General features: G+C 38.2%; 1 protein-coding gene across 2 annotated transcripts; it reads right to left on the minus strand.

The window, feature by feature from the left end:
• Positions 1-5,624: 5,624 nt before the first annotated feature.
• ZNF770 (zinc finger protein 770) lies at positions 5,625-14,370 on the minus strand. 2 transcript variants are annotated; one of them, XM_053981496.1, is made up of 2 exons: positions 14,329-14,370; positions 5,625-9,581 (listed from the first exon to the last, which is right to left on the minus strand). In XM_053981496.1, the coding sequence occupies exon 2, from the start codon at positions 9,437-9,439 to the stop codon at positions 7,274-7,276; it is 2,166 nt and encodes a 721-aa protein (XP_053837471.1). In that variant the 5' UTR covers positions 9,440-9,581; positions 14,329-14,370; the 3' UTR covers positions 5,625-7,273. The 2 variants fall into 2 exon arrangements, with proteins under 2 accessions (XP_053837471.1, XP_053837470.1); XM_053981495.1 differs by having other exon boundaries at positions 14,308-14,347.
• Between the last annotated feature and the right edge of the window lie 1,712 nt (positions 14,371-16,082).

The following is a 16,082-nucleotide window of genomic DNA, read 5'->3' on the forward strand; positions in this document are numbered from 1 at the left end:
ATTTATTGACTTTTGCACATACACATGAGATTTTTTCAAGAGGTATCCCTCTGAAAAGCTCTGAAACCGAAATCTCCACATATGAGAATTTCAAGTGTCATCATGCATCACATAAATACACCAACTTGAATGTACAACTTTTCTTCTAACCAAAGGACAAAAGTGACTATGAATATGCAATATTTTGAAATATTTATTGCTAAGTTATATGAAATAAGTTTTTTGAAAAGATGAGGGGATGCACAGCATATAAATAGAATAATATGTACATTAAGAAAAGAAGAGCTGAAATCTCTGTGTTTCTTACCTGTTGAACTTATAGAAGAAATATATTGATTTAAACTTCCTTTCAGGTAAATAAAATTTGGAAAATCTTCTCAAAAAAGATTAGAGGAATCCTTTAACACGTAAAAAGCTTAGATACAATGACAGGGGGTTATTGCTTTGGTTATGGCTCATCCTTCATAGCAGTTAATATTTATATAAACTAAATGTTCAGTCTGTTCATTACAGCTTTAATTCAATCATGTCACGTTGGTTTTACTGGTTTTTTTAATGTGCATTCTTCTAGTCCAAGACTTTTGTCACTGTGTTCATCTCATTAAATATGTGTACTTCCACTCAGTAAATATGGGTACTTTCAAAAATGATGCCTCAGTTTAGTAACAGATGCTTCTTAAAATATTTAGAATTTTAAAGTGTAAAGAAGCCATCAGTAGCATTCTGATTTGTGTATAAATATTTATTTAGCACACATTCTGGCCAATGTACTGCCCTTGATTTTTGTGCAAAACTTACAGTAACTTCAATGGATATTCTGAGCTCATGACTAGAGGAAAATATGGTTAATTCAGCAACCCAGCTGCTTTTATATCCCAGAATAGCAAGCAGTGCCTCTAGTGAAGGAGATGGTGAAAGAGGAGACTTTGTGTCATTCTTAGCTTTCTGTTGCTGGGCTCACATTTGGATAACAGCTCAAGTTAGAGCAGACTCAGGACTATTCTAATTCCCTTCAGAGACTTCTAGCTAGGTTCCTGCCAACCGAGGGAGAACAGTGGTAAGAAGCTGAGATCAATGGTCAGAAAAGCTCTAGCAATATTTGTGAAAAATCCTGTGAGTGGATTTTATGTGATGACATTTCTTTGTGGAAAAAGTTAATATGAAATAAATCTGTTCGATGGAGAAATTTCATCACTGAAATGAGATTTTAAGGTGAATAATTTCCTTTCTGCTAGTGCTGGCATGAGAAGTGCTATAGTAATTTGGGTCTATTTGTAGCATCATTGTAAAAGTACATTCTTGATCACATCTCTTTTCTCACAATAAAGGAAAAAAAATATTCATTGCAGACAAAACTGTAACATGTCTAATATGCAACATAAAACTCAATCAAGACAGCAATTCTAAGATGCTGAGAGCTAGGTCCAGTTTCCTAAAGCTTTCATCCTTGCTTTTCTCTGTATTTTCTAGGTTTTTGGTTGACATTTCCATTAGCATTTCAGGATTTTAAAGGAGTATAAAATGGCAATGAAACAGAATACCTAATGAAAACAGCAAATTCACACCTGTGTAATACAAAAAAAAAAGTTTTGACTTTTACTAATTCTTTTTATTGAAAAAAACATTTCTACTGTAATATAAATGACAGTATTACTCAACAAATCATTTCAGCTTATTAACAAACACACATTTTTCCTCTACTAATTGCATTAGCATCAGACACATTATTCAACATCTGAGGGGATTCCTCCAGAGCTATTCTCACCACCCAAGTACCTGCTGCTTTTAAGAACCAGAGTATAAAATATAAGATATAGTACACTACAGCAAACAAGGTTGCCAAGATACTGGTCCAAGGTTGCTCTCACTGTCATGAAAAAACCCTAACCAGTTTTGATCATAAAAGTTACCCTCAGCTGCTACACTTGGGGTGTCTAGACAGCTTAGCAGATTTCTACTTCCTTTAGTAGAACTGTATTGTCAGTAACAGGAATCTCTCTGCTCTACTGTGTTTTCAGGATCATCTTAGAAACAAAATAAACTAAAAATTGAGGAAAGCATCTGATTTTCTGTGGCCCAGCAAGCTGCTTTTGCAAACACATAGTAGGGATTAAAATTAACACTCAAAAAATGCACAGATAAAATAATGCCACAGCACCCAGAGAGTGTTTTCCTTTATGTCAATAGGATTTGAATGCAGTGCATTAGGAGTACAAAGGGGAGACACCATGCATAGCTGGCTTCTTTAGTTTAGGAACAGTCTTTTACTTTTTGAAATAGCAGTGATCACTGAATTCTGCTTCTCCTCCTTCACCGTGTCAGCAAGGCATGTTCCAGTGCCACAGGCAAAGCTGGACAGTGACCATATCCATGTGCTCCTACTACCTTACACATCCAGATGACTTCGAGTGGAGAATGACAGGCCATGGCCTGCATCATCACCAGTCAGCTTCTCACATCTTCCTGCACTCACGTCCTCAGGCACTATTTTACACGCCATGGCAGCACAACAGCCAGCTCTGTGACTCTTGGACTAGAACTCACAGGTGGGGTTTAACAGAGCCATACAGACTGGCACCAGGGACACTGGAAGGATTCCACAAGAGAGGAAAAATGTCACCCACGTATCCAAATCATGTCAAGTGTGTAAGAGTCAAGCCACACATAAGGATATCCTGGGAGCAGTCAGGAACTAGAATGGCAGAGAGCAGAAGTAAAACAGCACTCAGAGACCCATGATAACTCAGCATAATGACACTTCAATGTTAGAACAATAGTTTCTTAACAAGGAGATATCAGTTCTCTTGTGAGTGATTTTGTCGTCATAGGACTGATTTCTCCTTCACTTGCATGGACTTTGAAGATTCACATTTTTAACAGATGCTAAAAAAAAGCTGTTTAAAAGCTGCTTGACAGAACTAGTCATTATATGACGAAATACAACTTATTTGCTTAACCTGGAGAAAGAACATTATAGGAGAGCATAGAAAAGTCACTTCTGTAATTTCAATTTTCCTTATGATAACTGCCTCTCAGACACATCTCATCCACAGCCATCAGACCGTAAAACCAGGCTATTAAGTTAAAACTTACACTTTAAAAATCCACAAAACCTTGTGCTAGGAATATGAACCATTACCACTTCAGTTATTTAGGAGGTCTGGGCATTTTCAACGTCATTACAAGACGCCATTAGATGGACTGAATCCATAGTCTTTATTGATTTAAGAGTCATCCAATTGTACTTAGGTGTTACTCAAATGAGCTACTATTGAGAGATTATGACTTTTATAGTTTTACATTTATACTAGGAAGCAGTCAGGAAAACTAAATATTAGATCTAGCATCTTGATTTGACGCCTAAGGTGTCAGTAACTTCAATTAAGTTTCTTTTGTGTCTATCTCCCATTTGCATCACTAATTTTCTTGTTGGCTCTGGGTGTGTGAGAGCAGACCACGGCCACGTGAAAAACCCAGCACACAGTGAAAAGCAGTTTCAGTGATGAAACAGTTTTTCTGTGGTTTATTATTGCTTTTGTCCTCTTTTGAATTTTTCTATAGACATATATAGGAATACTTATATATGTTTGTTTTGACTTTCTGCAAACCTTGTGTGGGGGTACAGCTGCCACCCACACACATACCTCGGGCCCCACTATGATCTCAGAACTGCTCCTTGGGCCTCAGCCTTGACAAACAGCAGTGGGGCTGAGCTACTCTTGAGCTTATCAGAAACACTGTCTCTTCCTCTCTTCCTGGGAACTTTTGTTATCTAACAAGCTCCTGGTTTTTAACAAACAGCCTTGGAAACTTTTTTTTTTTTTTTTTTGCCTGCATAACAACACAAGTGGAACAATGGTTTTTTTTTTACCAAACTTTCAAAGAAAGTTACTGAGCTGAATTTCATCCAGGATGGAAAGTTACTGTGACTAAAGACAACTCTCTAGCAGCCCTATAAACAGCAATCCTAAGTGAGAGCCTTGGAGCTCTCCTGAACCACAGTGGGCCTCAACCAGCACTTGCCCTGTGAGTGGATGGCTCTCAGCTGGTGAACTCTCAAGCTTGCTATACTCTGAGGACTGCCCTGAGCACTGCTCGGCTGATACCCCCCCAGGTAGCCCTTTGCCCATTGAGAAGATGCAATGGCATCTGATGTGAGAACTTCACTGAACTTGAGGGGAGTTTTTCATGGGTATATACCCTGGATGTACTCCTTTAGTTCTCTGTGTTTGTGAGTGTGAATATGCTGAAGCAAACATACCATGAATGTTGCTCTCTTGGATTCTGAAGTATGTTATATTTGTAAGTTAGGCCTGTGAGTTACTGTAGTGCTATATAAGTTCTACAGAATCTTTGGGAAATGGTTTAAATTAAGTGCTTTTAAGTGCTGTTACTTTAGGCCTAAACTGTTAGTCAAATCTAAGGCTAAGTTTGGGAAGGCGCTCCTCTCTGAACCTTGTGACTCAATTGGAGGGTCCCCCTTATTTCTTTTATCCTTCCCCTTAGCCTTTTTCCATCAAGAGCCTCCACACAGATTATTTTAGGTTGATTTTAGTCATAGATGATTTATTTTAGATTTTAGCCTGATTTTTTGTGGAACAGGTTTTACAGCAACTTCTGTGAGCCAGAGAGAAGAGGATCCATGTTTACCCCTGAAAGAATTTTCTACCAAGGTCATTCACATAGAAACCAAGAAACAAAGAAGGATAAATAAGAGAAACCTGCAACTGCCTATTCCAGTAAGCACTTTGTTTGTCTCTCATGACCAATGAGTAAAGTATAAACGTATGAGTTTTGTAAGAATGTATAACAAGCATGCATGCTATAATAAAAATGGTTTGAAGCCTTCTCAAAATGGAGTGTGTTGCTTTGTATTGTCTCCATCTCAACTACGACAATTTTTGTCTGTGTGCTTTAACCATCTAATTAGTAGACAGAACGTTGCCAACACTTTGTTGTGCTTTCACTTTTACATCAAACCTGCTTTTGATGATACCTTTGCCAGTGATTCCTTGAGCTACCTAAAACAGTAATTTGTGATACATTGCAGTGATAGTGCAGCATGAACATTTTAAAGGTATACATAGCCACATCTAGACAGCAAATGGATGGTGTGATCAGTTAGTACTGCAGTTGCATAATTTGTCTTAAAACAATCCCTTTTACCTTTTTTTTCTGCTTGTTTTAAAATATGTGACCCTTCTTCTATTCCACACAGAACAACCTCAGTGCTAAACCCATGCTGTTGAAGAAGTTCTCCTCAGCAGGAGCTCATTGTCAACACAGGAGGACCCACAGTAACACTTCCTGCAAATGTCTGTTCATCCCTCAAAATATCTTTTTGTATTACTTTCCCTGTATTTTAATTAAATTGGCGTTTTCAAAACATGAAAGTTTAGTTTTCTCTAAACATTACTCTCATAGCATTTTTAAATGACTGTAACTCCTTAAGAAAGATGTTATTGTCTTTAAACATATGTATATTTTATAACAAAAGTATCTGAAACCACAACACACACCTATTGTTCTAACACACAAAGTAATTTTGATATGCAGTCTTTTCTGTATAATGAATGTTAGGTAGTTTCAAAACTCTGGTTTGCAAATAAAGCACACTCTGAAAGTATAATATAAATAAAATAGTTTATTACAAGTATTTTAAAAGAGCTCTACAGTATGCCTTCAAAACATTTTATACAGCATTTTGTCTTTCAATATGAAACAATTCACACAAGGAGAAAAAAATCTCAATATAGAACTATAATTGTCATTAATATACTGAATTTGTCTGTCATACAAAAAGCAGAATAACTACAGCCTGTTTCCAAATGTTTTTCCTGTTTTATTCTTGATGAAAATGGAAAAGAATAACATCTATGAAAATAAAACTTCTTTTACCCTTCATATTGACCAAGTACCACAAAATCCATGACATTTCAAAAAAAAAAAAAATCAAACCCACTTTACTTAAATAGATATGGTTCTTTTTAAATACTAAAACCAATGTCATGTATCTTACAGATATGTTAATTTAGAAAGAGGAATAAGAACTTCAGCATTCAGCTATTCAAAAGTTGCATAACAAAGAAAGCATCCTAAAAGGTAGTTTTTCAGAGGACAAAGAAGAAGAAACAAACTTCATTCTTGTTCATGATGTATGAAGCTTCACTGCACTTGCACTTCTTGCCAGCTCCATTGGCACAATGGACAAAACCATGTACTTACCAGAAAGTATAACTAGAGATTCTATTAATACAAAATCAGAATTACTTAATTTCAGCTAAAAGTAATTTTCGGTCTCTTATATTTAACGTAATGAGAACATGACTTCCTGACAAAACTGCTCATCTGAGTTATTATCACATCTTAGAGAACATTCCTTTTACTGGTTCACTATGTATGCTAGAAGGAGACTGAACAGATAGTAAGCCCATTTTTAACCTTAATGATAATTTCTTGTCTTTTCTCCTTACAGAAAAATAGTTCAGTAAAGTATAAATTGGCAAAAAAAGCTAGAGAAGGCAAGAGATTTACAAGGAAGTAGAGTTAATGAAGTGGTGAAATGGATAAATTGATTATAAATTCTAATGTTATAGCAGTCTCCTTGTATTTTATATAAAAAGGGAAATTATCGAATTCCTCATGTATATCTCTCCAAGCACATTAAGTGTAAATAACAAAGCAGTTCTCTTTTTTTTCTATCCTATAGGAAATAGAATCTTCTGTAACCCCACATCAACATCTTCTCATTGAACTTTCTCCCCTTTTTCTACTCTCTTCTATCTAAAAATAACCTCTTTTTTTTAAAGTATGGGATAGATACAGCAGGAATCCTTTGCTTGGAACATATGGGGAGCCAGAAGAAAGTAAAAAGACCTTTTTTTCATATTCTCAAAATTACCTTTTTGTCTTTACTTTTCTGATAGTTTGAAAGTGTTATGTTTTACCACATAGTATTTTATGTTCAGTGATAATTATCTTATTCATGGAACATTGCAGATTATTGCAACACTATTGATACAACATCAATGTGTATTTATAAAATTAATCTAGCCAAAGGGAATGCAAAGAATGTGTGGGTTTGTTGCATTTTTAAAAAAACATCTCAACATGAATATCTCACAAATTATATTAAGTAGACAGTTCTGAAGACAGTAAATTAACTTCACCAGGTGATCTCTGTAATAGAAAATATAATCCCCTTCAGTTAAGTGTTTGGCAACCAAAAACATTAAAAACTGTTTCATAGGACATTATCCTGTTTTGATAAAACTCATACAGTCTCTGCTTGTTCCTCAGTGGAACTAAGCTTTAAGCTCTCTTTAAAGTGAGTAAGGTGGTGTCTTTTCAAATGTGGGGCCTGTCTGAATTTTTTTCCACAAACTAAACATTCAAATGGCTTCTGTCCAGCATGCATTAGGTGATGCCTTTCAAGCTTAGAAGGAGATTTAAAAGTTTTAAAGCAGATACTGCATTGATACAATTTGTTAACAGCTTCACTTTTTTCACTACCTTCAGAAAAATCATGCCAATAGCCATAACAGCTTTGCTCTGTTTCTGACAATTTACTGCACAAATATGGCTCTGGGTTTCTACTGCTGGTGTCAAGAACAAAATCCCCTGACTCAATTTCAACTTTGATTTCAGCTGCTTGGTTTGACTGAATCAGCTCAAATTCTTGAAAGCCACACGGCTGTGAAGGTGTTTGAGAATAACCTGAATAACCCACAGGCTGAGATGACATAAATTCAGTATGATCTCCCTGGTGATTGAAAAGTTTGTTCAGGTTTACAAATTCTACATGGCAAACAGGGCTTTTACAGGCTCTCTTTTCAGTATGGGTGAGCTGATGTCTTTTTAAATGAGCTGACTGTCTAAATGCCTTCCCACAAACATTACAGCCAAAGGGCTTTTGTCCCGTGTGTATAAGATAATGTCTTTGAAGTTTGGATGAAGATGGAAAAATTTTTTCACATCTGTCACATTTACACACTTTGTGTCTGTTATGTGTATTTTTAGCAGAAGATGAAAAAGCACAGTGAAGTACTTCTGGATTATCAAAAAAACTATCATTTGATGAACCATAAAAAGCATCATCTTTATTATCCAGTGAATCACCAACATTTAACATGCTTTCACCAGGAAGCACACCTTTTAAATTACTGTCCAAGTCAGGAGGTTGTGGGTACTCTTGCCAAGGTAACGGCACAGGAAATGTTCTTTTTATCCGATTACAAACTGACTTGTGCACGTCACGCCTGCTCCGGTGGTCCTTGGAAGGTTTAGTGGACACATGCTGGTCACAATGCTGATCTCTAGCTGCAACCAGGTCAGGACTTCCAATGTGACCTGATTTAATTTTTTTTCTGTCAGTCAGAGAAAAATCTTTTGCCTTTCCTCCAGTATGCTTCAGTTTCATCAGGGTCTTATTCTTCCTGTTGACTGCGTGTCTGCGTGATGTTGTACCATTATTTGAACTTCTGCTGTCTTTTGAATAACAACATTTGTGCAACTTTAGAACATGCTCTGTTTCAAAACACTGCTCACATGCTGGGCACTGAAAGGGTACAATATAAATTGAGTGCACATCATGTGGGTCATTCTCCTGTGACTTGTGTGTATCAGCATTCTCAAAACTATCCCATTTTCCTTCCAACACGTTGTGTGGTCTGGAATATTTAAGAGTCTTTGTTTTGCATACAATATTGGGGAAATTCTTATTTCTGGCATGGAGCTGTTTATGCTTCATGAGTTTGCTCTGTATTTTAAATCCCTTCTGACAAAAACAGCACTGAAAAGGCCTTTCTTCTGTGTGTGTGAGCTGATGAATTTTCAAGTGTGTTGACTGTCTGAAAGATTTGCCACATGAAGAACACTTAAAAGGTTTCTGGCCAGTGTGAATAAGGAAGTGTCTTTCTAGCTTGGATCTTGATGGAAACATCTTGTTACATGTTTCACAAATGTGAGCTTTCTTCTTTCTTCTTCTGGCACCATGTAGATGATCTGACTTGAGACACCGATGCAGCATCCACCTCTCTTCAGTTGTAAAGGGTTTCCAGCACACAGAACAATGAAATATGCCACAAGTGACCCTGTCTTGCTCAGAATTCACATAGTTTTCTGCTTGCTTTGTATCATTCTCATCATTTTCATTATGAAGCTGCTGATGCTTTAAGAAAGTGATTACATTTTTGAAATTTCTAAAACAAACAATACACTTAAAAGGCAGATTATGGGTTAACTGATGCCTCTCCAGGTGGACTAGCTGCCTGAATGTTTTATTGCATACATGACATTCAAATGGCTTTTGACCAGTATGTATGAGATAATGCCTAGCTAATTTTGATGGGGTTTCAAACTGTTTATAACACATGTCACAAATATATGGCTTTTTCTTGGGTATCTTGACAGCTGTTACACAATGCTGAGTTTTTAACATTTTTAAAAGGTAATTACACCTCGCCTACTCTTAATTTCTTCAGATAGGTATTTCAAGTGAAATCATCAAGTGCACACTAAGATGGAAGGCTGTAGAAGCAGCAAATTTTCTTAGAAGAGAGGTTCTTAAATCCCACTGGTCCCTAAAATAAGAAAAAGAGTATTATTTATCCTATATTAATACATAATTGCCTAAGTTTGTCTCTTGTTTTCTGCATAAGATACCAAAAGTATCTAGATTAACACACTCTTGATTTAATTTGGCTTAAAATACTTTCCTTGTAACAGAGTAATTACTAGTTCTTTCATGATGCAGAAAAACTAGATTACTTTTCAGAAGAAAAGTAAGTTTAAGTCATCTGTGCTATAAATGCATCTGTTCTTCCAAATAATACAGATCAACTACATCATATTCATTTTAAAAAAACAAGAACTTATTGTAATAAATGTCTTCTCTACAGCAGTAATTCTAACTCCCAAGTATATTATTTATGAAGATGAGAGAAAAAAAGAACTAAGATTTCTTGCACTTCAGAAATACATTAAATGAATGCAGTGTTAGTGAAAAGAAAAACACTTAGCTTCAATATATTGGTAAATTTATTATTCATGTTTCTGTATCTCATCAACTGTGTCCTGCAGTATAATCAATTTTGATTTCTCTCACCATGGCAAATGCTGGAGCCAGCCAGCAAGAGCAAGACACTAGCCATAAATTATAACCATAACAAAGACAACTCCCAGAACATAGAAAAAAGACAGGCTATGTTTGCTGTATCACAATAAAGCTAGAATATCAGGGTTGTGATACCTAACCATGCATATACTGTGCAGTCATCATGAATACCAAGGTAGTTATCATAATTCATCATAATTATTGTTTTAGTCTAAACCAAAATAGTGAAATAATTCTTATTTTCTTTAAATTTTCAACATGGAACACAGTTGGGCAAGCTACTGTGTCTCAGCTCAATGACTTACAAGAAAAAATAATTTGCAAGCTCCTGAGTGCATGAAAAGTTACTAAAACATTCATAGGAATAGCTAGAAAGTAACTTAACCAAACATTTAGCCCAAGCCTTCCACTGTGAGGCCAACCCATGTCTTGACAGCCTCCAAAGTGGTCTTAAAACCTTCCAGTGAGGGAGGTTCCTTAACCTCAGCAGGGCTCCTGCTTCAAAGTTTCACCTTCCCATGAAGCTTTTCCTTGCACCCAGCTGAGCCTTTCTCTACTACAAAGTTATTGTTGGCATTCTCTGTCACAACTGTGACAGAGTGCTTCAAAGTGTGCTTTCTACTCTTTTGTTTTAAAACTAGGAAAATTCTGGGAGTTTCTAAGTATTGCTTTTAGGTTCACCCAAAAAAAAAAAAAAAGTGTTTTTAATAATCTCTGGACCAATTTCAGTTGGTCAGTTCATTCCTAAATTGCAGCATCTAAGGAAGATTAAGTATTCAAGTATTCCAGTCCACAAGCATAGTACAAACAACAGAATAAAAAATCCTCTATGATATTACCAATATCAAAGAAAAGGGATGAAGGGAGAAAACTTTAAAGCCTGAGCATAACAGTTAGCACTTGAGTTGTAATATCAAACTACCACAAATTATAGTTAGTAGAAACGTATCTCAAAGTTATTACAAGTTGAATATTCATTCAACATACCAGCAGAATAAAAAATTAGTTTCTTCAGTGTCTCCAAAACCCCTGTCACTTCACAAAGAGATAATGTCCTTGTTTTTTAAAAAATCATAAATATCCAAAATATCTATTCAAAGAATAAAAGCCTACTGCATTTAGAGATTCCAGAAACATGCACTAAGACTGAAAACACCTGGTGAATCAAGGTTTTTCTTCAGCTTAATGGAAAGAAAACCTGGTAATGAGGTAGAATTGTTCCATCCCTAACAGGTATGTTCCTATGTAACTGTGGGCCTTAATAAGGAACATTTGGATGTTTGCCAAAGATGTGATTGTCACTACATTGAGGAATTTCTTAATCTCACTGAAACAGTACAGTTTGAGAAAGTCAACTCTTCCAATTCTCTTTTCCTGTAGATTTTTAACAGCTACTCAGTTTCAGTCTCCTTTTGAAGATGCAAGAAAACACAACACTTTTGGACCTCCTTTGCCTCCCAGTTGTCACATCATGTGGAAGCTGGGAGTTTAGAGAGAGTAAGTGTGTGACACCAAATGCTTTCTAGTTGGTGCTACCATGAAGCTAAAGACAGGCAGGCTGAGAAAAGGAGAAAAGATTGTCTGCTATGCTGAGTTTCTGTGCAGCTCAAGGCAGCCTCCATTAGCAGGGAAATAAAACCTCCTGAGGAAGAACTGTAAAGAGTGATGAATTTCAGTTAACATACTGTCACACAGATCTAATTTACACATCAGGAAAATGCTCAAACACTACAGTGACATGCAAAGAAAAGAAGTCCAAAGTAAGAGACAGCTGTGGCATATTACACAAGGGATTTTGTATTTAGCTTATAAATTTTTTAAGATTCTCTCTGGTGAATGAGGAAAATGCTCTGTAGTACAAGGTGTCAAAAGCAGAGTAGAGCTTCTTGCTGTGATCTTCTTGCCCTGTGAAAGACTGAAGGCCCAGATAAGCTAAACTAAGGGGATGCAAGGGAAGGAGAAAGGAGCCAAGACAGAGCATTACTGTGTGGCCCAAATATATTTTCAAATCCTATTTACTAAGGACAGGCATCTCCACATCTATTTCAAGGTCCTCTGTGCCTTGGACATCTAAGGAATAAACATGCTGCTGTTGAAGATCAGAGCAAAAGTCAAGCTTGGAATATTGCTTCCTGCTAGCCTTGAAAGTACACAGGCTTGTCCTAATTAGAGTTAGAAAACATACCTCACTATGTGATAAAGATTTAGTTTATGGCAAAGGTCCAATTTAATATTACGCTGTCTCTACTTTTCATCTTGGCTGCAAGGTCATGCAGAAAAATAGAACCAAGGCACTACACAGGCCACTGAAAGTTCAGAGAGGACCCTCCTAAGCAGTATTGTTTAATGATTAACTGTTTCCTTAATATTACAGATGGCAGCAAGCTGCAGCAAAACAAAAACATGATGGAAAAAAATTCTGCATTCTAATCTAGTCTTTACTAATCAGAAAAATTGTATTGTAGTGTTTTGGTTTTTATTTTTTTTTAAAAAGCGCCAACAAAAAAAAAAAAGTAAACAACCAACCAGGAAGAGGGTACTTAAATAAAAAGAAAAGCAAGATCTTCAATTTAGGACAGAATAATCCCCTGGTGCAGAAAAGACCTAGAGTCTAAGTTGGAACAGAAGGTAAATATACCAGAGGCTACCACCCATACCAGGATGAGTGAACAGATGTAACGCTTTGAGAGGACATAAATCTTCCTTCTTATTTACTTACTACTGTTTAGAATTCAGCTAGAGTAGTCTATCCAGTTTTGAATACTGCCCTTCGAATTGAGTCAAACATATGAACTGATCAGAATGAATGAATTCAGAGAAGAGGATCAAGAATGATCTGAGCTTAAATGTAAAATATACAAGAAAAGATTAAAGTAACTGGGAACATTTAGGCTAAAAAAAGAGGAGGCACAATTTAAAAAAATAACACACACACCCCCTGCAAGACAAAGCAGAAGAATCACTTTTAAGGAAAACAGAAATAAGCTGTTCCCCAAACCATTTATTGCTGTGAATGAAAATGGCTTCAAATTACTGTAGAAATAATTCCAAGTATATTATTGTCCTTACAGCTGCAAAGTGTTTCTTAATGAGCATACAAATAAGTTATGTGGGGAGATTGCTCTGCCTACATCGGAGGTCTCCAAAGCAGGTTGTACAAACACTTCTCAAATTCCCACACCACACAGCTGACCCTATACAAGAGAATATATTCTTGCATTATTTTTTGGTGACTTGTTACTGTAATTCAAAACAAGACATTTAGGAATTAAAAATTCAGTATATTTCAAAATTTTCCAGGCAGGATTCTTCTGCATTATTATTAGTACATCTTCAAATCCTTGAGGCACACTAATGCTTATAACCTCCTATAAACAATTATTTAAGAAAATAAATTATTATAGATGTGTGAAGAAACATAAGGTGCCTCTAGTAACACTAGTGACTCAACAAAAAAGTGAAAATCTAGCTGGTGATTTATGAAACATAGCATGCCAGAGAGAGAGAGAGAGAGAGAGAGAGGAACCTGAGCACCAAGACAACAAACACGTTGCTCGCTGGATTTCCTCACCAGCTCTCCCAAGAGAAAAGTTTAGATTGCTACACTGGGAGAACAAATAACATCAGAAATGGAACCTTCACTCGTCAGTTACACAGAAATCAACATCAGGCATTACGGCTCCTCAAAGCTAACACCCTTCATTCTCTCCTCTTTTCCTTGTAACTTTCTGATACACTTCCTGAAGCCAACCGAAGTAAAAGATGTATGATGGTGAAGCAGGGCTGGTTTAAGAACAAACATACGTTCTTCTTCAGGGGCCTGAGACCCCTGGGTCTGACACCAACACTCCCCCAAAGAGGACACACGCAAATCCAGTTAGAAACCTAAGAGCAGGTGCCGAGGCGGCCCTTACGGACAGCAGACCGCGCACACGCACACATACATACATACATACATACATACACCTATATGCACACATATACGCAGCACCACCGCCCCCGGGCCGGCTGTCTCGGCGCACAGCGGGTCCCTGCTGGGCCCGCGGCCGCCCGACCCCGCCGCGCCTCCCCCCGCGAGCAGAGCCCCCCCGGCACAGCCCGGCCCCGCGGTGCCCCGGGGCTCGGCGGCGCCGCGGCGGGACCGCACTCGGCCCAGGGAAAGGGCAGCGACCGGGGGCGAAGAAGGGAGCGACCTGGAGAAGCAGCTACCGCACCTCCACCTTCCTCATCTCTCCCGGGATTGCTGCCGCCTAAACTCTTCCCCCCGGATGGCACCGGGACAGCGGGAAACCCGGCCCGGTGCTTTCCGTTCCCCCGCTCAATCCGGCCCCACCCGCCGCCGCCAGGCCGCGGCCGGGGCCGGGGTTGGGGCCGGGATGAGGGGCGGGGAAGGTTTCATTTATGCTCAGGCAGAAAATGCCCCCAGCCGTGCTGATGAATTTTGAGTTGGTGTGGCACGTTGTTCCGTACGAACAAGACACGTTTTCTACTGCAGCTACCCAAAAGCACATATCAATGCCCGGTGGTTGCAGATTGCAAGCAAAGCACGATGGCAGAGTTATACTCTTGTTATGTGTTAAACGCACCGCAAAGCCAAACCTACTGGCCTAAAATGCCAGGAAATGGCACCTGGAAGGGAAGGGGAAAAGAGACGCTTGCCCTGGAATTCTAAAACCACCATCAATAACGCGTGCACCCAAAGGTGACGGGTTTGCCTCCTCTGCAGGAGAGCGGGAGCAAACAAGTGCAGGGGCTGGTGGGCTGAAGGATGCCTGCCCAGTCAGATCTCCCTTGGTGGCCACAGCCTGGCTGAGGCAACCTCAGAGGAATGGCCAGCAAAGGGCTGAAGACATACAGAAAAAGAGAGAAACCATTTACAGGTGGGTCCTGCATCCAGTTCAAGAGTCTCCAGCCCAGGACCTGCAGGAGCAAGCCCAGAAGAGGCCACAAGAAGGGGCTGGAGCACCTCTCCTGTGAAGACACACTGAGAGAGTTGGGGTTGTTCAGGAAGAGAGAAGGCTCTGGGGAGACCCTCCAGCTGCCCTCCTGTGCTTAAAGGAGGCTTATAAGACTTTCCAAGGCTTATAGTGACAGGACAAGGAGCAGAAATTTTAAACTGAAAGAGAATAGATTTATTCTCTTTCATAAGGAATAAATATTGCACAAATAAGAGTGGTGAGGCACTGCAACAGGTTGCCCAGAAGCTGTGGGTGCCCCACCCCTGAAGTGTTCAAGGCCAAGTTGAATGGGCTTTCAGCAACTTGGTCTAGTGAAAGATGTCCCTACCTACAGCAAGGGGTTAGACTAGATAATCTGAGTTTTGTCCCTGCCAAACCAAATCACTCTGTGCTGTGATTCTGCCTCATAAAAGAACATGCAAATGGCACAGCAAAGTGTAAGAGATTCATCATAAATGTCTGTTAACAAAATGCAAGGACAAGGGGGCTGATTATGTTGTCTCCATTGGGACAGAGAATTTCTAGTCACTAGACTTTAGACTTAGCCACCTGCATTTACAGCTCAATATGGACTCTATTAGTCAAATCTTAAACTCTTTATCAAAAGAAGGTAAACACAGATTGCAGATTTTTTTCTATTTTTGTTTTTTTTTTTTATTTTTAAGGTATCACCATATCCGAGGAATTACAGAGGACCAGCAGATGTCTTCTATGCTTTCCTTTTTCCTTTAAAAAAAGAGACAGTTCACCAACCCCCACCTTTTTAAACACTGATAATTGATTTGACCATCTTTGTGAGTGAAATTGTAACACTGAAGACAAGTCATTCCCTGAGATAAAGCTTATTTTTTTCATACAGATGCATTTTCCTAAGAGCTTTGCTTATTTTCTTTTGTTCATGCAGACTGAAATTAAATAATTATTTGCACGTGCAGCATTAATTTCTTTGAAAAACATGACTGCCAGCTCTCATCTTTTTTCAGCTGTCCTTTTACCGAGACTCCATCTTG

Source organism: Vidua macroura, chromosome 6 (genome assembly GCF_024509145.1).
Source record: "Vidua macroura isolate BioBank_ID:100142 chromosome 6, ASM2450914v1, whole genome shotgun sequence".
Classification (NCBI taxonomy): domain Eukaryota; kingdom Metazoa; phylum Chordata; class Aves; order Passeriformes; family Viduidae; genus Vidua; species Vidua macroura.

What these genes read in the sequence shown, in the direction of transcription:
- ZNF770 (XM_053981496.1), bottom strand. Translation starts at nt 9,439, where the DNA reads ATGTTAAAAACTCAGCATTGTGTAACAGCTGTCAAGATACCCAAGAAA.